Genomic DNA, 24,653 nt, shown 5'->3' on the forward strand with positions numbered 1-24,653 from the left:
TATATATATATACACACACACACACACACACCGGTATATATAATTTTTTTTTTCTAAGATGTGAGATTCACATAACAACAACAATAACAAATGACACATTCTGGTTTCACAAGCCAGGCGCTTGAGCCCTCCTGCCCCTTCTGAATGAACTTTCGCCTTTTTCGATTGCAACACTCTGCTGATTGTGGGTTTTGTGTTTTTGTTTTTTGTTGTTTTTTTTTTTTTTTTTATGTGATGCTGAACACCCATCACCTTGGTTTTGTGGCCAGGGGTAAGTCAAGCCCACCAAGCATTTAAAACACATGTGAATGTGTTCCATGTACCAATCAGTGGTCACAATTTGTTTGGATTTTGTAAGAAAAGTGATGCACTGTATTTAGAATATTTCAACATGATGATTATACTGTAACATTTCAGAATATATTCCAGTATTTGATTAAATGTTGGGATTCCTTCGATATGAGTGAGAAAAATAAGAAATAATTCATGGGGGATCTTGACCTTGCTATTCGAATTTCATGTGGCTTCTCTTCGATGTACTTGCATCTCCGAAATACGTAACAACTTGTCATGGGAAAAAAAGCGATTTTACTTCAGTTACCAAACACTGCTAGTGCATGCTGTCACACACCGACAACAGCATAACTCCATAATTATGTGCAATCGCGAAATTAACATGCTACAAATTGCTCTGTGACAGCCAGTTGTGGACATGTAAATTTGTCAGTCGGCATACCGCCATTATTTCGGCCTTTGTCGGCGACAACAAGTCGGCAGAAATAATGATGCCATGATGACTGACGGTGGCCCAGTGTTCGACTGGTTAGCACGTTGGCCTCACAGTGCAGAGGTTGTGGGTTCGATCCCAGCTCCGGCCTTCCTGTGTGGAGTTTGCATGTTCTCCCCGTGCCTGCGTGGGTTTTCTCCGGCTTCCTCCCACATTCCAAAAACATGCATGGCAGGCCGATTGAACACTCAAAATTGTCCTTCGGTGTGAGTGTGAGCGCGGATGGTTGTTCGTCTCTGTGTGCCCAATGTTCTAATGTCCTGATATTGCTGGTTCACAGAACTTAACAGTGTTAAGTGTATAGAGTGTGGTATATTAATCTGGTTTGCTTGACAGAACAAATAAATATGCATGTATAGTAGATATATACATACATATACGCGGATATCCACACAGTATATGTTAAAAAATCAGTTGTCTAAAAAAATAATGATGAAGCAGTCAAACAAATAAAATTAGACAGTGCAGAAGTGTGGTAAACTGCAAAAAAGGCAGAGTGAAATTGAAAACACATCCGCTCCTTGTTCTATATCCTATTTCTGTATGCCAAGCCTTGTGCATCTGTATGTGAAATAGATTCCTTTGCCATTCACAGTCCTTCACGCTGTTTGGTAACAACGTCCCCAAATATAAGGATGAAGCAGGGAAGAATTCATGCAGATTAGGTCGAGCACGCAAGGGATGCACCTTCTCCTCCGGAGTTGTTTTACCGGAGGAAAGTATTTTGAGCTAGTTGGAAGTGAAGCACTGCAGGGTAATCCTATTCTGCACTGTCTGCAAAAAAAAAATAGTGATAATTTCTGGAGGAGTTCCCTTTCTTTTTTTTTTTTTTCTTTTTGTTGTTTTTGAAAGACGCAGCCTGAAGCTAACTCTGGAGAGCTAATGTTCTCATGTCCCCATATTGCTGGTTCACAGGAGTGAACAGTGTTAAGTGTCTAGAGTGTGGTACATGAATCCCAAACCCTCCCATGAACAAAGTTCCATGAGAAATATTGTTTTTTCATTTATTAACTAGTTATGATGAAGACTGGAAAATATTTCTGACATTGCAATGTTATGTTGCAGACACCCAGTATTGGGATCTTAACTGAACCTTCTGGAGACTGAGAAGGGAGCGAGAGATCCACTTCATCCATACAACAGGTAATTACATTTTATCAGTATATACCAGGTTTGAGTTTATAGCTTTCTGTGACAAACACAGTAGAAGTTAGAAGTCAGGAACATGGACAATCTATGATTTCAGTCGTCAGGTCCTCATATTGCCCTTGACCTGAAAAACTTGAGTGTTTTTCAGGTGACATGATTTTTGTCTGAACCTAACTCTGTCAAGCTCATGTTCTCATGTCCCCATATTGATGATTCACAGACCGGACTGGTGTTAATTTTTCTTGCGTGGTCTCTTGATCCCAAATCCTCCTGTTAATGATGTTCAGTTCGAAATATTGTTTAATTTTGTAACTAGTAAGGATTCGTAATGCTGATTATTTTTGACACTGTAATGTTGTTAAGTTGCAGACACAGAGTGTTGGGATCCTAACTAAACTTTATGGAGACCAAGAAGGGAGTGAGAAATCCACTTCATCCTTACAACAGGTCACTACGTTTTATCAGTTTAGACAAGTTTTGGTCGGTGTCACGATTAATAATGCTGAACAATTCTTAAATCGACATTTCTTTTAAGGCCACCAAAATTATTGGATAAGTTCCCCTTCCCCAGACAGCAACTGCAGAGCAGATAAGACGGTTGCCTTCACAGCATTTGAATTGAATGTTCTTTGTTTCGACACATTTACTGTCCGAGAAAATATTGTTGGATCTCGATTAACACTAAGATTGCATACATTTCATATATTATATGGACAGTCAAGAGTAAGCCGTTGTCTGCAAAACATAAAGAAGCATCATCCTTGGTGTGAGGAACGGTATGAGGAAGACAAGAAACTGATACTCGAGAGAGTGAGGCCAATGAGCATGATCATATTCTGGGGTCGTGATATCAAAGCCATATTTAAATATAAAATATGTACATGTATTCCCTTTTTTCATTCAGATGTCTCCTGATGAACATTCAGATTGTACACAGTGTCTTTTCATCCTCCTGTGGCCACTGTGCCTGTGAGACAGCAGCAGCCGTGGGAATGGAGAAGGATCCGGGCAGCGCTGCCCCTGACCTCCCTCCACTCCGACACAAGGGTAGAGATAAACAGGGGCCATGAGGATCGCTAACATCTCTCTCAAGTAGGCAAACAGAGTCTCGCGCGCGCACACACACACACACACACACACACACACACACACACACACACTCAAACACGCACACACTGCACAGACATCTCATTAAAGCCATCGAAGGTGAGCGTTTGCAACTGCGGCGTGCCACTGGGAAGGAGTTCTATTAGGTTTACTATCAAGAGACATGGGAGGGAAATGAGAGTTTGTATGCCGGTACTGTGTGCATCAAATCTTGGAATTGTATTTGTGTTTGATGTCTATCTCATGATCACTCAAGGGATCAAGTCAGGGCACCAGTATAAGTGCTTATTGGAGAACACATCATGATAGCATCGAGACCAAGTCATTCATTAATTCTCAAGTTACATTTGCCATGTAATCTCTCTTTTTTTTATTTATTTTTTTAATTGTCTGTTTGGCTTTGTTCTTGGATTGCACATATTTGTTTCCTGTTTCCACTTTTTTTCAAACATTTATTATATGGTCACTTTGGTGTTGTTAAAGGATATAATGTGACAACGGATCGATCATACATATAGCCAGAAGCAAATAAGTCAAAGAAAAGTTCCATCTAGATCACACATTGAAACAATTTCTATGCAATTTTGACCACTTCAAAAAAATCTCTGAACTCAATTTGATGTGCTGCATATTTGGTCATAATCATTGATGTCAAAATGAATGGAATCTTGTTGGATTAGATTAGCTGCAATTTTTGATGTTTGTCTGGATATATATATTTTTATATCTTGAATCCTGAAGAAATTTTCGATATGGATGAGACTGTTATCTCCTTTGAACAACAGAGCTGCCTTGACTGTTTTTTTTTTGTGTGTGTGTGTGTGTGTGTGTGTGTGTGTGTGTGTGTGTGTGTGTGTGTGTGTGTGTTAAATATAACGCAAAGAATATAACAGTTTTTCCCACACTTTTGCTTCAGTTCAATAGACCTTGTGGTGTTACTTTGAGTGTGTGGGCCTTGTCCAATTGTGGCCAATACAGTTGAGTTTCAGAGACACATGAAGAAGAGGTTCACCCTTAACTCACTAAACTGCAGTCATGTCGGTCATTATTTTTTTGCAAAGGATAAGAAATAATATATATCTTTGAGTCTTGCTGTGTGTGTCCGCATGTGTTGCTCCACCATATGTATTAATATACCCATTGCTTCAAGGTTTATAATGCCGCAACATCAATACTATTCATTAGCTCATCTCTGGTGTTTTGCAATGTTTCTTATGATTTGGCTGAACGGACTGGACTATTATGAGGCAAAGCTATACGGTTGTTTGAAATATAAAAGATGCAAAGGTCAACCTTTGATCATGTTTCAAAACGATTGGCTCCATAGGAGATACAGCGAATAGAACTTCATTTGAAGGTTTGCATCGAGCTTCATCAAGGGCAAGCAAATGAAAAACATGTTCTCAGGCTTTGCCTTCCCTAGACAAACAAAAAAAAAAAAGTGTTTTACTGTTCTGCCTAATGTCGTTAATGTAATGTATGCAACAGGGAGGAAGTTCATTTTGAGGAAAATATGCATTGTGTTTGTTTCTTTTTTTTTTCCCTATTTGGTATCATCAATACGGAGTTGCTTCCGATCATGTCATCCTACACTGTACTGCGCTACTTGCAACCAGAGACCATCAGCTGGGAACTCATTGCTCCCGCCACCCTCCTTTTATCATGACCACATCACACGTGCACTGAGAAAAAGAAATTAAGGCTGGTGCAGAAAAAAAAAATTGTAACATACAAAAAAAAAAAAAGTGAGCAAAGCCAAACTATCCATTCTTGTGAGCGCAATATTGTCTCCCAAAAGACCTCAAAGTGTAATGTCGCATCAGGGAGTAAACCTCACATGACACGGCAGCGTGGCTCCCATACGTCCTCCCAACTTATACGCCCTCCTCATTAGGCTTGTAAAGACATTTTCTCTTCAGGCGGCTGCCACTGTCCAGCCTGTACTGATAAAACCACAATGTGAACATTCCCTGCCTGGTTAACCAGAAGCATGAGAGAAATTGAGCGATACAACTATTTACTCTCCCCTCCCCCTTTCCTTGATTTGTACTCATCCTACTCAACTACGGGATTACAAGTTAACAATAAGAGCAGCGCGGCCTTGTAAATACAATAGTTGTGTTGACACTCGCAGTGCCTTGCAGCAGACTTGCAGGCTCCGCTGCACTACAAGCTCGCCTCGACTCCCTTTTTTCATTTCCTCATTCCTGTCCATCTACTCCACTTTTCTCTCCTCACCGCTCCTTTTCTTTCCTTTCCACACTTCTGCTTCTTCCACCTTTTTTATTCCTTTCCACGCCTCCTTCCTCTCCTCCCCTCTTCCCATTTTCTTTTCTCTCCATTCCGTCTACCTCGTCGGCCTCCGCCCATTTAATATTTATGTTCTGTTCGTCTCTTCCGAAGAATTCTCTGTTTATTATTAGGATTGTTTCATCTTGCCTGGGGAATAATAAACCGTGATGATATGTATTAATATGTGCTCAAGACTCTGTTTATTAACTGGGCACTCAACAGACCAGTTTATCGTTTTTCTTTTCTAATATTTGAGGTTTTAGTACCTGGGCCAACTCTGCTTATTGAGACGCGCTTCAAGGTTTCATTTAAATATGTACATTAGAAAGTGAAAGTGAAACATTCTTTCCATCAGCAAGAAAGATAATGCAATGTCTCTGAGGCAATTACTGTTTATTTGTAGCCGTGTGACGAATAACTTACAACTGTACGGGAGACAATGTAGTTTAACATGCATTTTCATATCATTATTTGGCTGCTGTTGCCATGTTTCTGTGCATCCCCACCATTTCCATCATTTCTGCATTTAGACATGTATGAACACAAACCCCTCTGAACTGTTTCTATTGTTTCATTTGGTCCAGAAACATTTATAGTCTGCAGTAACAGCAAAATATGTTGTTTTTTTTTTTAAATGTTGGGTATATGTACTGTAGTGTTGCGAAGATCTGAACCCTCCAAATGCAGGCCTGGCATCTGCAGAGGGTGAGTGACTGTGAACGCTACGGCATGGCAGGATGAAGTGTGTTCATTTCCTTATTTATCGACTCGCTTGCTTTTCTCTGAGTGTTTGAAATTAATAACAGCCAGCAGAAATCAGACAGAGGGATGAAAATCAGCACTTTCCCTGCAGTGAAGCCATTCATCAAGCTAACGAGGGGGAGAATGGAAGTGGAGTGTGTGTGTGTGTGTGTGTGTGTGTGCGCGCGTGTGTGTGTGTGTGCGCGCGTGTGTGTGTGTGTGCGCGCGTGTGTGTGTGTGTGCGCGCGTGTGTGTGTGTGTGCGCGCGTGTGTGTGTGTGTGCGCGCGTGTGTGTGTGTGTGCGCGCGTGTGTGTGTGTGTGCGCGCGTGTGTGTGTGTGTGCGCGCGTGTGTGTGTGTGTGCGCGCGTGTGTGTGTGTGTGCGCGCGTGTGTGTGTGTGTGCGCGCGTGTGTGTGTGTGTGCGCGCGTGTGTGTGTGTGTGCGCGTGTGTGTGTGTGTGGGCATGGGCGTGGGTGTGGGTGTGGGTGGGTGTAGTGGGAGAGGCAAGCAGGTGCAACGTAGTGAGCACAGGTCAGAAGTGAGGTACACTTGATTTTGGGATGGAAGGAATAAGTACGACATTTGTTTAAGAGGAGTAACAGGACATACTTGAGAGGATGGTCAGCCATAATAGGATTTTTGTATTAGTAGGATGAGTTTAGAAGGCTGAGAGTCCTCGCTTTAAATTCAATGCAGTGTGGGAAAGAACATGTATATTTTTATTAATATATCAAACATTGCTTCGGGTCGTTATTCCTTCACAGTGGTGCCTTGAGATAATGATTCTTTTCAGCTCATAAAAACACACCATTGAATTGAATGGAAATGCCATTTATCCATTGGAACATCCCCAACAAAAAAAAAAAAGTTTGTGTTCATATATTTAAATAATGATAGACCTCCCACAACGTTGCTTTTCGTTAGCCTGTCTGTGGCATTTTCATTTTTTGTTAGCATTAACCTAGCGGACTTTAAGCCAAAGTTATGTGATTGTTTACAATACGCAATGTATAATTCTCTTTTTAGTTGTTTTATTTTTGTTTGACAGTAAACTTCAACTGGGAGTGGGATTAAACTTTGAATCCGCTTTTTTTGAAGAATTATTCACAATTTGCCAAACTGCTGCTTGTTGTGAAATGAGTTGGTTTCACTGTCATCATACAGTGCTCTTCACATGCAAGTGGAGGCAAAAAAAAAAAAAAAATCAGTCAAACGCTCAAGTCTCTGAGTCAGTCGTATCTCATAGAACCACTGTTTTAATTAATTTTTCAAAAGCTAAGTACTTCTGTTTTTTTTTCCCATAGAATGACAGAATGTTCTTCGACTATTCTCCAATAGGAACCAACCAATTCAGGCCAGAACAGACAAAAATGTCCCCAACTGCAACATTTTACTCCCTTTCCCTTTACTGATTGGTGATGATGCCCTTTTCCCAAAGTCCCAGGCTGCTCCGCCTCCCTGACAGTCCACCAGAGACCCAACAGTATCTCAAACCTAGAGTTGGCTGACGAAGCAGTTACTGCCGAGCCTCCCTTGTCTGAGCGAGTGAGGCGCTCATCGCTGAGAACTCGGAAAATAATTAGCAGAGTGGAGCGCTGCCCAAGCACGCTACACTAAATCTAGCACCACTTCACATACAAATGAAGCCCTGCATCCCCCCTTTCGGCTCCTTTAAAGCTCAAACTGATACGTGTGCCTGATACGTGGTAGTGACGCAAACCGCTCACATCTCACTATACGTGCTTGTCTTTATTTTTACCTTTCAAGTGGTTTTTGGTCATCGGGCATAAAAATAATGAACTCCTCTTGGGAAGTGTCCAGTTTCTCCCTCCCACCTGGAGAAGTAGGTTGAAAGAGGTAAAAAGGGATAACACCCAATCTTGGATTAATCATCCAGAGCGTTGTTTATATATTTCTGCGTGCCCGCCTTCTGTCTCTCTCTCAGGCCTCTGCACCTTTTTCTGTCTCATTAATTTTCCCCTCAACACGAGAGGTCAATCTGGATCGATGTCACCTGCCCTCCATTGCGGAGAGCAACATCCTGGGACCTAGAAATAGACCTCGCTGTGATAGAAGAGCCCGTCTGTAATGACATGCAGCTCTGAGCATATGTGACTGACATGGACCAACTGTGATGGTTAGCAAAACACTGACCTCAGGACATAAATATAGTTTTGAAAAAGGAAATTGGATCATTTTGTCGAAATGTGACCAGCAACCGTGTAACCTTGCCTGCAAGTTGAGTTCCCAAAACTCCATCTTGTCCTGAGCCCGCTGCTTTGCACCACAAAGCAACAATGTGGTTGGGGGCAAGATATGTGGCTGTGACGAAAACATTTGTCGGTTGACAATCGGCTTGATTCAAAAATAATATGTCGGGTTATTTAAAACGACAAGTATCACTCAACACGACGATGCTGTCTGTGCCACTCATGGACGTAACAGGACTCATCTTATCACAACATGGCGCATGCCGGTGACATTTTCATCTGTTGCCCGAGTTGGTCAAAACAAAAGTTTGGTCTGCGCTCACAAGTTGCTGCGTCGCTCAATCAGCGTGAAGTATTGTAATGAATATCTCATCTTTCTTAAGCAGATAACACTGGAGCCGAACTAAATTGATACTGAGTCGAACTCCTTTGAGTGATTCACGTATCAATCAGTCTCTTGGCAGGTGAGCAGCCGGGTGCATTTGAGTGAAACGTGGGCAAGACGTGCACTGTGCAGGCAATGGGCCGAGGGTAGGCCATTGTTCATCGATCAGTGGTCTGAGTGGTGTGCTTTTCCAGCTGATTGGGCCTGTTGATTTGGTCACACAGGTAATCGGCTGGTCATCTTCAATCAAACGACAGCAAAATAATTTTAGTCGGAGAAAAAAAGAGTGATAGCCATTTGCTCTATTAGAACGTTTAGCTGTCTTTTGAGTCATCAGCCTATCTAGCAAGACTTCATCAAAACATGTGAATTCGAAAAGAAGAAAAATGGAATGTCAACGAGATCATCAAATCCACCAAATTTGCATGACTCCATTTAAGCCACAACTTAGACATGCTTTTATCTGAGTTAAAGTCTAGTCGACTCTCTGTCACCAAATTGTCAGATGTGCTGGGCGTGTCAGAGAAAACGCTGTTGGTCCATTGGAATTGCCCCGGCACGAAAATTAAGAAAAATTAAGCAAGTTTTTACGCCAAGCACGCATGCACCTATTTATTTAAAACAGGGCCCTTCGTCTAAAGGTGAAGAGACTCGCCTCTCAGGCACATGCACGCCACCTCCCATTTTCATTTTATCACATTATTTCACTATTTTACCAGACAGTAACATTGTTTAGTTACCAGCAAGTCCATAATTGATTGTTTTAGCATACAGCATTCTTCTACTTTTTTTTATTATTATTTACACTTGTCTATGAGTGAAAGATGGTAAAAAGCATGGTGCATGAATGAAAAAGTGTTAATTTTTTAAGCATTTGACACGTCATCTAATGTAATCAATTTTATTTAGATGGATTAAACAGTGATTTTTTTTCATTTTACACTTGTGTGGCAGTTCAAAAGTTTAAGTTTAAAATGGTACTGTAAAACTCCGAAACGTTTTTTTTTTTTTTTTTTGCAAGAGTTTGACCCAGTGAAATTGTATTTTTTGGATGGCAAAAAATAGTTTTGAAATTTTCTGTTGTTCAGCGTTGTGGAACAGATTTGATCGGGAGCTCTTTTCGACACCAGACTTCACCTGGACATTGTGGACATTGGAAGCACAGAATTATCCAACAGCTTTTGAAGGAAGTCAGGGTTTCTATCTAGATTCATTCAATATTTGCATTCAGTAAATGATGCTGAGTTGATATTTACTGGCTTTTGCGGTGTGTTGAAGTGCAACACAGATGATATGAGATGAAGCAGCAATCGGACCCATGCAGCTATTTCGTTGACGTCACTTGGGGTTGGATTTGCCCCTTACAGAATGCTGTAATGTGATGTGATCACACTCCAGCTGGTTGGAATCTATATTTGCACACATTCATCTCACCTTTTTTCTCACACACACACACACACACACACACACACACACACACACACACACACACACACACACACACAAAGACTACATATACCTGTATATATGCACGCACACACCTGGTGTTTTATCTGTGTCAGCATATGTTGAGTTCCTAACTCTCCTCACACTCTGAACTCTAGCATTTCTTTGTCTACTGTATCTACTTTCACAACAGATACTGGCCAGTTGGTAGGGTTATCTGAGGTTATTCCCCCAAAATCTAACTGACTCATGGTCCTACATGGGATGCAGTGATTTTGGTGACATCCATGTGATCCTGGCCAGAGTCAGACACTTCCCGCAGGCAAGGACGCCGAGACCTGGCTCTCCATCTCCATCACTCAGCTTGTCCCCCCGGAGCTACGTGGTCAGACTGCTCATAGGCCCTCCCTCTTCTCATATACTTGGATTTGCATAAAACAAAGATGCACCTCCTGTATGGTTTGGACCGCGAAGAAGAGAACACACCGAACGCTGCGCTTCTCTGGCAGGCTGTAAGAGTGCCGCATCGGCCTCGAGCGGCTGCAGCCACGGAGCAGAGATTTACGAGGCCGCTTGAGATAGACATCCTCATAGTTTTCCACTTTAATTTGTTTAACATCCGTTCCTTTGGCATTGTTTATATTCCCCAGCCCTCATCTGCGAGCAGAGGGCGCCTAATTCACAGTGATGACGTGTGGAGGGGGGGGGGGGATCACTTAAAACACTTCATCCGTACAAGATTTGTCCTTGTCTCTCCTGATGGCTTTTGTCCTACCTCCCTTTTGAAGTAAAGTAGAGCTGGAGAAAGGCCAGCTACTGATCGTACACCACACAGCCCACATAGACACAATCGAGTAAATAACCCTACACCCTACGTATATAATAACAAATAGAACATCCATACGTGAAGCCAGTACGAACATTGAAACGCAAAGCTTTTTTCATCCTTTTTGTGGTATGAGGAGGCACATTCTGAATTTCAAGCAATTCTATATGTTTACTTTAGATGCTTTTTTTAGTTCTTATGTCCCTGTGAATTGATCTCGGGAAGTCACACTACCTTGATTTCCAGCAGTAGCTCCTATGTTGTGTGCTGTGGGTCAGTTCCATTTTAATGACTGAATGTTGCGTCATACCAGTGCTTGTTTGTTTCAACCAGATTGAAATTAGGGGAGACATTGACATTAGCATGAAATTGTAGAGAATGTTAAGACCCGCAGTGGACCGTTAAAGGGAACATATTTTGGAAGATGTACTTTTTAATTGCTTGCATACAAATTGTTGAGTTTGTGGAGTGCCTGCATGCTCGTTTAGTGTGAATTGACACAGCCAAGTAAATATTTTGTGCGTGGCCTTCATCCTATTTTCCGAGCCATTCTAAATGTTGCCAAATTCTCATCACAGTTTGTCTTATTTACCTAATCCCGCTCCCACAGAGTTTCTCTGCCCACGGCCTGGAACCTTGGCTGCAATGTTAAAGCCACGTTCAGACTACGTTGTCTGAAGCACAAAAGTCAAAGCCAAAATGTGAGCAGCGCTGATATAATAGTTTTTGTGAAGCAGCAACAACTTGATTGGTGAGCAAAGTTGTCGATGTGGCAGAGCGGTATTTGAGTTTGTCCCCTGCACGTGCCACATAAACGGATCCACACACTCACTTGACAAGTGTAATTTGGCGTCTTGGTGATGAAGTGCTGACTTAAACGGCACCTCCAACGCCCCATTTTGAAGAATGGATGGGGAGATGGGGCACTATTTCAAAGTTTCATAAATATCTTCTAATCTTATTTTTGTTCTAGTCTTGTATTTACAACAGCAAACCCCCAGGTTAATTTCAGTGCAAGGCGCCAGGGTAGCAACGAATTTAACGTCACGTTGTTTACTGGGCCTTCCCCTGCACCTACCAGTTGCTATTGAGTGACACTGTCAGATGGCAGAACCCAGGGTGTTCTTCCATCCATCCGTTTTCTGAAGCACTTATCCTTTTGAACTCATTTTACATCCATCCGCTTGTCGTACAAGCTGCTAGCTAGCGCTAAGCTAAACTCCCTTCATTTGCTGCTCTGACGGCGTGAGGCAAGCGGTGAAGTAACAAAGACAAAGACAAACTATCTGGCTGGACTTTAGTGACTGCTCAACAGTTGAATTTAATTCTAATGATAGCCGGCTAAATATTCCATCCATGCGCAAATGGTTCCGTGTTTTGTTCTCGAATGTAGCGAGCTGTCACACGGCACATTCACTTCTCCCACATACATATGTCACACGTAGACGTGAGGTGTGTGTGTGTGTGTGTGTGTGTGTGTGTGTGTGTGTGTGTGCGTGTGCGTGTGCGTGTGTGTGTGTGTGCGTGATGTAACTCAACTCAAATCTAACACTCATTCGGCATTCATTCTTAACGGCTAATTTGCCACTCAATTCGAGTCACCACCTATTCGTGTATAGGCCTAGTGCTCCTCACCCTTGTTTATTCACTTGTTCACTTGTTATTGAGACATCATACGCTTTGCATTTCGCCGTTTTCATAGAACAGAATCCTGTGTAAGCAGCCACTGCCAGCGGCAGCCTATATTGATCCAGATTAGCCTTTCAACAAAGGTACTCCATGATTTCGCTTACTGTAGACCAAGAAGGAGCATATATGTCTGCGTGCGTTATCTGCCATGGCATTTCAGACAGATTATTATTACAAGCTTGCTTTCATACAACCAGTGTGACCAAAACGCGTTTGGACGCAATTTTTCCGAATAAAACACTTTTCTTTTTTTCATCTGACAACCACAAGTACCCTGTAAATGAGAATCATGAGGACAATCAGACAGCCTTTGCTTTGCACAAGCATGACTGGGTTCGCAGCGATGAACGTCTCCAGCACCAGCTGCAGCTGGGAGGCAGTCTCAGGACCCTCTAAACGTCACCACTAACAGCAGATACATTTGTCTGACATTTTGCCTGTTGCTTTTTGGAAGAAGATGAACTAAAGAGGTCCGAATAGTCGATAAAATCTAATTTTCATATTTGTTGACATAAATTGCAAAAATAAATAAATAAATAAATAAAGTACTCAAATGTATGTTTTGGTAGATATACATACACACCCAAAACTGCTTGGTACCCCCTCCTCATGCCGGTCACAAAAGCTCAGGAATGGCATCTCATTATTCAGCCACCATATGTCGCAAGTCAACCAACATGGTTGTGTTTGGACAGTCTGGCCGGTGCAGATTACCAAATCTTGATCCTGCAGGAGTTTCACGGGGTGTAGGTTAGGACTGCTGGTAGGCCATTCCATTCTTTCCACTCCCAAATTGTAGAGGTGGTTTCTGATCAAGGCCGCTTTGTGTGGGAATGTTGTCATCTTGGAGATTATTCAGTCGCAGACTATGGAGGAACAGGATTGCAGTTGGTCGATTCTTCAACCGCATCTCCATATCTCTCTCAATTGAAATTACCGGTACATCCAACTAAGCCTTGTTTTTTTCAGTGATGGAGACGTTATTACACCACAAGAGTACTCAATCGATGCAGGAATCAGCACAGCATTTTCCATGTCGTCTCCTCACTTTGACCCCGTGATCCAAGTGACAGGTGGAATCGAAACTGCTCACTGAACATAACTTTGCTCCACATGTTCAGGTTCCAATGCAAGTGTTGCAAACAACGGTGCAAACAGATTGTGAAAGGCGAATATCGCAAATCTCCTGGCAGCATCATGAGACTGAAGATTGGCGGTGTTCAATCCCAATTTTCTGGGCGAAAACCCATTGGGCATATTGTCCTGCAACACTTGACTGCAAATCTATAGAAGACAGCCTAAGTCCTGCCAGGGTGGGCAAGCATCTTCTTGGGATGCCTACTTCGTAGCCTCTCTCTGACATTCTCTGTCATGTGAAACTCTGCCTTCAGTTTGGAGATTGTAACAGGGCTGACTCCAAACTTTGCCACAATCTGGTTGAATGTCCCCTATTGCATGGGTCCTGTCCAAATGAGTCAATTGTGACATGCCAGCTTTTGGAGCAAACACCTTCTACCCACTGTAGCCATGTGCATGTTGATCGTACCAGTAGCTAAAACTAAAGTCACTAGCAACAGAAAAATAAGTTGTTTGGCAGTGGCAGAGGGATTGCAAAAAGAGTCATGGGCATAACTCACATTTGCAGCTGTACTGCTCCTCCCACAAATGCATATTCCATACAAATCTAAAACCAGTAAAAAGGGACACAAACAACCTTTCCAACCGTTTAAGATTTATTGCCAAGAAGCACTGTTGCAACAAAGAAATAATCTACCAAACAGAAATGTCCTTACTTTTGTGTGATGTATTTATACGGCAAATTTCGAGGCTTACTTCTCAGGGAGTGTTGCTTGTTGTTTTGAATTGTGCAATTTTTGTTTTGCATTCACACATTGAGAGTGCCCACTGAATGCGATTGAGACTTGATCGATTGGATTTGTGTATGCTCGACTCAGTGTGCACGGACAAACCAAAACAACAATGGCAATGGCACGCTCAATGCTGAACACATTTCTTACAAAAATGAGAAAGGACCGACCAGCATCACAATGTGCATTCATGTGGACACTTTCAATGCAAGCGAACCATCAACGTCTTTAGCATTCTGAGCAGGAGTGAGGAATTTCTGCATGAACTCAAAATCTTACAAAAAAAACCCCATAAATAATGTGCTTTACATTTTTTATCTGTTTAAAAAATCGTTGCTTATTTCCTTTCACATAGAGTGCATCCGTGTGCGTATTAAATCTTAAAATCTCCTGACTCAGAATTGAAAATATCACAAACAAGGAGGAACAGACACTGTTGTGCCTCAGGTGAAAAATACTCTAGCAACAGTTCATCACATGCAAGACTATATTACGATATTACTGAGCATGACCAGGATTATCAGAAAACTTCTGGTTGACTTTTTAAGGACTCTACACTCTGTTTGTATAGAAGAATAAGAATTAAAAAAAAAAAAAGGTGAATGAAACTTTTGTTGTTGTTTTTTACCTCAGGTAACCAAGGGCGAGGAGGAATGGGGCTTGAAATCACAGATGGAGGAATTTTCTGGATGACCTAGAGAGGCAGATAAGATTGGAGAAAAACACAGGAGAGGATAAATGACTATCAAGGTAAATACACACTGTGCCATTTGCTCTCATTCCTCTGTTTCCTCCAGCATGTGTCATTCTCTGCCACCTTGTCAAACACACACACAAATAAATGCCCCGCACAATCACAAACAAACAAATAGTTCCACTCTGAGCAAGATTCTCCCTCGCCTTGTCTGTCTGGTTGCATACAGTACATGGATCACAGTAAGTGTTTGATGCAGAGGGAAATGTAAAAATTTGCATGCAAATAGACTTTACAGGCACAGCCTCATGCATCAAAACATTGTAACCACCAGAGACGAAATACGGTATCTAAGCGTGCAGTGTGTCGCTGCACGGAGAAGACAAAATACGTTTTTTTTTTTTCACCTGCTCAGCTCATGAAATTACACAATTAACTGTTCAAAAAGGGACTGAATTCATCTCGAAGAGAAATGTACTGTGACGCTTGGCATTTCTGGACTTTGTCGTTGATACTTCATGAGAGACGCTTTCCTTTTCAAGTGGTAGAGCAGGTGTGTGTCGTTAGTGGCTCAATAAATGTTGTGTGGAAATGTTAGCTTAGATCGTGGCGACGCGCTCTGTGCTGGGATGCCAAACAGGCCCGGTGGGGAGGATAGTCTACATAAAAAGAAAAAAGAAAAAAATCAAATCGTTGATGCATAAATCGCTTTTACAGATCCTGTACAATGACATTAGCTATCTTAGTTTTGTTTTGAAAAATCCTCAATCGATATTTCAATTACAATCTGAATAACCGTTGTGGGGAAAAAATACGGGATTGTTACAAGTGTGTGATTTTTTTTTTTCTCTCCATATTTTTAAGTCTTCAACATTACATGCAAAGAGGTTGCCTGGGAATGATGTTGCATTTATTTAAAAGTCACTGTCTCTTGGTCTGGATCCATTTACAGATATATAAAATTACCACAGCAGGTCCCGAGCACCTCATTACCAACATAACCTGCAGCCAGTCTTTCAAGGACAATTCTCTAATGACTCCGCACGTATCCGCTTAATGTCTATTTGAAGCAACAGTCACTTCCCTCTTCTTAAAAAAAAAAAAAAAAAAAAAAAAAAAAAAAAAAAAGGCAGGGATTTATAGAAATACCAAAAGCATTCTCGGATTGAATAAGCACCTTAATGGCTCCCTGATGTCAGTTTAATTCTGAAGGAGTTTAGTGTTTCCACCGTATCTCACTCATATAGAATGACAGGAGACCGGATTTTCATTATCTTCTTCTCCTGCTGGAAATCTGTATCAGATGTGAAAGCCACTCGAGAAACTATGTAAAATATAAAATGGCATAAAACAAGTTTCTATCATGATAAAAACTGGTATTTGTGTGATGTGGAATTGGTCATTAACAAAAAAAAAAAAAATCAGACCATCTTAATTATTCAAGTGGTTATAAAAAGTCAACACACCCTTGTTCACGTGCCACATTTTTTTGATATCAAAAAAATGAGACCAAGATAAATAAATTCTAAAGTTTTTCCACCATTAAAGTAACCTATGAGCTGTACTTTATTGAAACAATCAATATTTTTGAGAGGTGAGGTCAATTTTTAAAAATGCGGTGGCACAAGTGCGCACACCAAATTATAACTAAAATGTGGCTGTATTGAGAATCAACCACTCACATTCAAACTCATGCTAAATGCGAGTCAGCACACACCTGCCACGATAGTTCCTCTGATTGAGACTATAAAAAAGTTCACATGCTCCAGTGGGCTTTTCCTGTCGTCACATCTTACAGCAAAAGCCATCGTCCGCAGAGGGCATTCACAGCATCAGAATGATCTCATTGTTCTGTGCATATCGTCGGGAGAAGGGTACAAATAATTTCTCAGGCATTAAATATAGCGGGGAACACAGTGAAGACAGTCATCATCATGTGCATAAAACGTGACACAAGTGACATTACCCAAAACTGGACAGCCCTCTGAAATTGATGAAAAGATGAGAAGAAAACCGGCCAGAGAGGCTGCCAAGACACCATCAGCAACATTGAAGGAGCTGCATGAATTTCTGGCATACACTGGCGGTTTAGGACACGTGACCGCATTCTCCCATTTTTATATGTCCGAGGGTGGCAGGATGAACGTCTTATAAAGAAAAACATCCAAGCGCAGCTACATTTTACAAAAACAAATGTGTAAAATGTGTAATGGTCCAATGAAACCAAAGTTGAACTTTTTGGTTATAATTCCAAAAATTTGGTTTGGTGCAAACACTGCTCCATCACCAAAACAATATCATACCAACATGCAAGTATGGTGGTGGTAGCATCAGCGGGACTTTTTTTTTTTTTCGGGGGTTGGTTGGCTGGATGGATTTATGAAGAGTTCAAAATAAAACTCAGTGTTGACACAAAACCTTCAGGCCTCTGTTATAAAGTAAAAACTGTCAGGAAAAAGCCAACGATAACATCTTCACCTTATTTGTGGTTAGTCAGAGGCATTCAAAATAGTTGCAGGTGCATGCTGACTCCCATTTAACATGAGTGTGAATGGGATTGGTGAGTTTGAAATACGGCCACATTCCTCGTTCTACCACAAGTGGGTGTGCAAACTTGTGCAACCACATTTTCTCAGTCACTCATTTTTACTCCCTCTCTTGAAAATACTGTAAATATTTCAATTGAGTTGCACAGTTTATAGGTCTCATTAATGGTGGGAAAAAGTTATTTTTTAATTGTTTATCTTTTTTTATATATCACAAATTGCTGGCATTTCAACAAGGGTGTGTAGACTTTTTTTTTTTTTTTTTTTTTTACTCAAGCAATAGGCCGGGGGTTTTAGTTTAAATAATTTGTGGAAGACCATGGCAAAACAGATTTATTATTTTTTTAAATAATAAATAAATAATCATTTAGAATCGACTGAGTTGTGTTGTACGTCGGATGTGCTCGTCCATCTCATTTGGTGGGTTCTGGGCAGAGGAAATGAGTGTGGGCTCCCCAGGGTAGAGAGATTACACTAATGACTTTGAAAGCAGCCTCGTGTGCTGTCCCTTTTGACCTCAACTCATCCTCGGCCCTAGAAGATGACAAGGTGATACTATACATGCACACGTACATGGGTAGACAAACGCTCATGTGTTCACGCCTGCTGTACACTCCTGATCGTGCACGTTGAGGAAAAAAAAAAAAAAACATGATTACACACAAGCAGCAAGATAATAGAGCCTTCCCCAGCTACTCCAGTTTCTTCCGAAGCTTTGAAAGACGTAATATTTTCGCTTTGCCCATGTTTTGACTACAAGCTACAATATCACGCTACAGATTCAACTCTGCATGGATGCTTTTTTTATAACAAGATCAGTTTTCAAGCACCTAAACGCCACATTGGCATAAGAAGTATTGGGCTTAATGTTTGTGAGTATGTTTTCAGTTCCAAAAAGTGTGCAAGTTTTTTGTTCATTTATCTCAAATCAATGTGTGCCAACGAGGAAACCATCAAAATGAGAATGCAAAAAGAGTTGAAAGGGGACATCCACAGCACTTGGCTATAAAATAAATGAAAGAAAGCCCAACTATTTGAAAGATTCCTTTCAGTTAGCAAATTCGCTCTCTGAATGGAAACAAAAGCAAACAAGTTTCCATCCATTCTAAAGCCTTTCAATACATCGTTGTTATAACTAAACATGAAAATAGCAGCACTGCGTCTCTGATCAAATAGATGTAATGAGATACAGTGAGGAAAAAGGAGAGCGGCTTGGCCGTGACTCGCCTAGCATGTGCACGCATGCAAAAAACCCGACAGCGGCACAGCTGCACGGAGCTACGCTCTCGATTTATCATCCCTACATCGCAGGAGCTAGTGGGCCACACGACTATTAATCATCAGCAAAACCATTTAATTCAGCACAAGCCCAACTATTGTCTCAGTCTCTCCCCTCTGTCGGCTGCGCAAAGCAGCATATACCTCGCTGGCATAAAAGCAGACATGCAAGTGTTGGTTGGCACAAACGTGTGAATGCGAGTGATGCATTTTTTATGCTCAAATGTGGACTAATGGTGCCTCATTTGCAGCTTTGTAGAGGCGTATGTCTTAGTTTTCATGAAAAAAAAAGTGCAGGACCCAAAGTGGCCACAAAGTTTGCACAATAATGTTAAATAATCAAGGGTTGGTTTATCCAACTAATTGTCCTGAAACAATAGAGAAAAACATTGTCATCAGACTTTCTTTGTTGCATAACTTGTTCCCGCATGTGAGAACAAGTCCCTGTTGAGAATTCATGTTGGGTGACTTTTATGGGACCCCTGCCAAAAAAAAAAAATAAAATCTTAAAGTAGGTGTCCAAAAATTGACCAAAATACAGGATAGGGTTTCTTCTGCCTGCTGTTATTGGCACCTTTTGTAGCGCCTCCTCACATGACATGTCCATCCCCTCCCTACAGCCAACAACCCCCCTCCCCCACACACTCGGACTCTGCCCCCGAGCCAACCTTCAGGCCCTCTGACAAACAGGATGAAGTGGAGTGGAATTGAAAGATCCCCAAATAACAAAATATGAAGCACACACATTGTCCCAAAAAAATCTGACAACGGATCAAGCAGCAAGCAACATGACATGAGAGGGAGTAAGCTAGATGCGCAAATGACATTTCTCGAAAATACAGTACTTGTACTTATATACATGCTTGCTTAGACACACACACACACACACACACACACACACACACACACACACACATAAAATAAAATAAAAAAAAGAATGTCGACGCCGATATGAAAAAAGAAAAATCAAATATATAAAGTATACTTAGATACAACTATACTTTTTCTGAGTTATATTTTGATTTATGGACCATTCCCATTGCTGTGAACCTAATTCCAAATTGACTTGCTCTTATAGAAAGAGTTTTCCAGAGTTAATATAGAAGAGGAAACGTCCAGATCAAACTGCCACCTGTATCATTAAACAACAATAAAAGCCACTGCATGAATTAATCATCGCGGTCTGTGGTTCTGCTGCATGTGTATTGAAATGCTTACATGCAGGATATCTCTGCTTCTAATAATTTCAACATGTACTGTGTTCCCATTGTTTTTTTTGGGAATAATTTGGGATAAATACCAGCTGGTAAAACCATATTCTTGGGTGAGCAGTGGGAAAAACAATACATGAAGAAAAGAACTGTCTTTGATTGTGCTGCATTCATGGTGGATTTTTTTTTCTTTGGGATCACAGTGAAAATTCGAGGACCAGTTTAAAAAAAAAGTGAGAAACGTATTGAAGGCAATTATACATTTATTGCATATCATTTAATTGTATGAAATGACAAAACGAGCACATATGAACATCACATATGGTTAGTTGAGTGAAATCATTTTGCACAGCAAAATATTTATATTTATATGTATGTATGATGTAAGATTAAATCACATATTTTCAAAAAGAGGTCCCTCTTATTTATTTATTTTTTTATTTCCATGTGCAGGGTATCAATCCCTGACCATTTAACAATGTCCAGACATTATCAATTCTAAGAATTATTGCTTTGCAAATATTGAGTTTGTTGAATTCAGCACATTTTCTTTCCTGAAGTGATACTGAAAGTATTGCATGTCACAAAATACCTAATCTGGGCCAAATAACTGTGGAAAAACGTTGTTCTTAACTCCCTACATCATGATGACAGGCCAGAGTGTTTTAGTGCACTGCACTCACAATACTTCAGCTTCTTCACAAAACTACTTTGAATGCATTACAAGCTCAAATACTGAACAACTTTGCTTTTTGAACGTTGTGGCCAAAGCATTTCTCGCTCATATGCTGCAAATGTACGATACAATTCTGCTCACGGCATCCGTTTAACCCGAGCCGATCACATTTAACCAAGTCCAAATGGTTTTTGCTTGTCAACTGTATATTAATCATTTGCACGCTTCAAACGGTGTCACTTTGTTTTTGTCTGTTCAACTTCAATTTATAAAACTTTGTACTTTATATTACACTTTTATCTTTTGTCAAATGCAGAGGAATATTTAAATAATAGTTTAAAAAAAAATGTTTTTCCTACACCCGTGAACCGTGAAGGATCTCCGCTGATCCACTTCCGTCATATACATTGCACCCTAAAGACGTTGGGTGGTGGTGCACTTCAACACAGCTGAAACGCCATCGCACTGTACACAGGTGGGAAGTCCTGTCACTTTTTGGTATAGCTGTCCCAAAAAAGTGAGGAGGCATAAATGAAAAATATGAATGCCATGCTGGAGTCATCTCCTAAAATAATACCAATTTGAAAAGAAAAAAAAAAGACATAGCACAGAGAAATAAAACAGTATTTAAAAAAAGAACATACATGTCCAGCATGCAGAATAGTTCAATAACTCTTTGAAAAAACAATGAATACATAAAGTCTCTGAAGAAGCAAATGCATGAAATGGCTGGCGATCCTCCAAGTTTGGCAAACAAAACAAAACACATGAATGCACTTTAACAAATATCTGCACACTGTTTTCAAACTTAAAATAAAAACATGTTAAAGGGCAAGGTAAGTGCATGCATGCAGTTGCTGAACTAAGCTGGATCCAAATCAGACACTGCAAATCTAATGAGGGTTGAGAACTAGTGACAAATGGGGTCATTTATAATAGAAAAGTAGACTTGATGAGAGTTCTGTGAACTCACACACATCGCTCCATGTATAAACCAACAATCTGTTTAAAGTGTGGAAGATGGGGCGGGGGGGGCAAAATAGTTCTTATTGGGCATTTGCGCCAAAGTGGAGAAAGGGGAAAAAAGTTCAAACAGAAAGTTTTAAAGCGGGGCTGAGTAACTCATCAATTCTTTCTTTTTTCACTCGGTTTTCTTTTTTCTTTTTTTGCGCGCGGATATGTGCAGACTCACATGAAAAACTCCGGAGATGAAGGGTTGTTGTCGCTGCTCGAGCCACTTTCTCTGAAGCCGTTGCCGATGAGCTTCTCATACTTTTCTTTGTACGCGTCCCTCTCCCGGACCAGCCTGGAGATCTCCTGCTTGAGGTGCTCCACTTGCTGCACCAGTTGCGTCTTCTCGCCCTCCAGGACGTGCCGCTGCTGGACGCGCTTGAAGCGACACGACTGTGCGTAGCCTCGGTTCTTGAGGGTCCTCCTCTTCTGCTTGAGCCGGATCACTTCTTCCTTGCTGACCCCCCGCAGCTGCCGGTTGAGCTCCCGCACGGACATGGTGACCAGCTGCTCGTCTGAGAAGCGGTCGTCCAGGCGCATGTGCGGGTGGTGATTTGTCCCGGAGACGCCGTTGGACTGGATGCCCGGCGCCTGGTGGTGGTGGTGGTGTCCGCCACCTCCGCCTCCGCCGCCCCCTCCTCCACCTCCCCCGGCCCCGCTGTGGTTGTGGTGGTGATGGTGGTGGTGGTGCTGAGCCCCGTTCTGAGCGGCGGCCGCAGCGATGACCGCCGACACTACCGCCGCGGCGGAGCCCATCTCCTCCCCGGCCATGGCGCCCCCCGGGCCGGCTGCGCCCGCGAACTGCTGGCCTCTGGCGTAGCCATCGAACGACTGGAGCTGGTGGCTGCTGTTGATGAGCGCCTCGACCGCGTCCTCGGGGCTGAACCCCAGCGCCTCTGGATTGAGCTGCTGTTGGTAACCGGACATCCAGTAGAAGTCCTCTATGTGTGTCTTCTGCTCGCTCCCCGAGCCCGGACTGGGCGCCGAGAAGCTCGGGGAGGGGGGCACAGAGCTGCAGGGCGTGCTCATCGGCGTGGAAGACAAGGATCCCCCGGCGATGAGGCGGCTGCACTGGCTGATGGTGCGATCGGGCTCGACCGGCTCCTTTTTCACTTCAAACTTCATCAGATCGAAGTCATTAACATATTCCATGGCCAGGGGACTGGTGGGCAGGTCGGAGTTGCTCATTGCCAGCTCTGATGCCATCCTCTTGCTGTTGACAGTCCTCCAAAGGGGGTGAGGAGCACCTGTCAAAGTGGGCTGTTGAGACACGCACTGAGCCAGCTTGATTTCTTTATTTATTTGGATGTGAGGAAATTAAAAAAAAGAAGAAGGAAAGTACAGCCGGGGCTCCGCACTACTTGCGCAGCGCCGAGTTGCTTCGGAAGAGAAGTTTGGGTGTATTTTTTTTTTTTATGTGTTCCCCTTCGATGTGACGCAGTGGAGCAGCAGCGGTGTTCCCAGCCTCTCTCCCGGCGTGCGTGAGTCTGAGCGCCGCTCTGCCTCTTTCTGCCATTTAACACTTCATGGCTCCTTTTAGGATTAGCGCGCCAATTTGAGGAAGCTCACGTATGTGTCCCGGGCAAATAGTTGCCTTCCGCTGCCGCTGCTGCTGGAGGAGGAGGAGGAGCAGGAGCAGGAGGGGAGACGAAGAAATGGGCTGGAAGGGTGGAGAAAAAAGGAAAACCCCACCCAGGGATTGATAGATTTCTGTTTTTTTTTGTCTTTATCTAGAGTAAAAAAGCGTTGCTCATTTTAGAAGAGGTGTGACGTCACAAAACCGAAATTGAGCGAAACTGCCAATGAGATGCAGGAGCTTATTAGCATAATAAAAGCTAAACGTTTGTCAAATGCACAGAAAGTAATGCTATTTAAGTCTATTGTTTATTCGCCATGTTATGACGTTGTGGAGGTTAAATGCACAAAGCATTTGTGCAATTTGCATTTTTTTCTTAATCACATTAATTGGCAACACTTCACAAGTTAAATATTCACCGCAAAATGTAAATATCAAATGAATAAAGCATTGCGCTGTTGCTCTCAAAAGGGCAGAAAAAAACATGTAAGGAATAAAAATATAACAGCAATAAAAAGACAGCTTGACAAACACAAAAGAGCCAGAGATGAACATGTGCGCCCTGGTCGAAGTGCGTGACAGCTTTAAGAAACCCAATGTCGCCCCCTCTTGATACAAATAAGTAATTCATGAAGGCACGTGAAGGGTTCAATGACTTTTGCCATGTGTCAGAGATTTGTCCAGCATATGATGAAGCAAGACGCCAGAAAAGATCATATTTGTGCTTTCACCTGATCAATATGTCAATTATTGTGGCTTGCAGTTCTGTAGACTTGGTGTAACACAGCCATACGACTTCTGTCTCGTTTGTGCCCCTGGTTATATTCTCACCCCTATGTCCTCAGTCGGCCATGAAGTGATCATTCTACACACGTGAACAAAGTTCTTGGCAACTCTCTGTGAATAAGAGAAAAATACCACAATGATCACTTCAAATATCTTAAAACTGATGAGACTGGAATTTGTTGAAATGCATACTGACAAGCCACAATTCTTCAGGGATAATATGCCAATATTTTTTTTCTTGACCAAAAAGGCACCAAGAATTTGCCAGTTTCATATTTGTAGGCGTGAAAGAACGCTGTACTCCCTGTGGCAGGCTTGGTTATGTTCTTGGTCTGCTTTGCTAAATCATGCATAGGGTGTCTTGAACCTGTGCTT

The 24,653-nt window shown here is 41.9% G+C and overlaps 1 protein-coding gene across 1 annotated transcript in view; it reads right to left on the minus strand.

Annotated features, from left to right (window-relative positions):
• The window catches only part of mafa (MAF bZIP transcription factor a), a 109,218-nt gene extending 85,494 nt beyond the window's left edge, over positions 1–23,724 (minus strand). Inside the window, exons 1-2 of the mRNA XM_019895896.1 lie at positions 22,098–23,724; positions 15,129–15,194 (exon numbers count right to left, since the gene is read on the minus strand). Coding sequence (XP_019751455.1) covers positions 15,167–15,194; positions 22,098–23,122 — 1,053 coding nt within the window. The 5' untranslated portion in view covers positions 23,123–23,724 and the 3' untranslated portion in view covers positions 15,129–15,166. The remainder of the gene's footprint in view (positions 1–15,128; positions 15,195–22,097) is intronic.
• Between the last annotated feature and the right edge of the window lie 929 nt (positions 23,725–24,653).

This window comes from Hippocampus comes, unplaced genomic scaffold (genome assembly GCF_001891065.2).
Source record: "Hippocampus comes isolate QL1 unplaced genomic scaffold, H_comes_QL1_v1.1 scaffold80, whole genome shotgun sequence".
In the NCBI taxonomy this organism is placed as follows: Eukaryota; Metazoa; Chordata; class Actinopteri; order Syngnathiformes; family Syngnathidae; genus Hippocampus; species Hippocampus comes.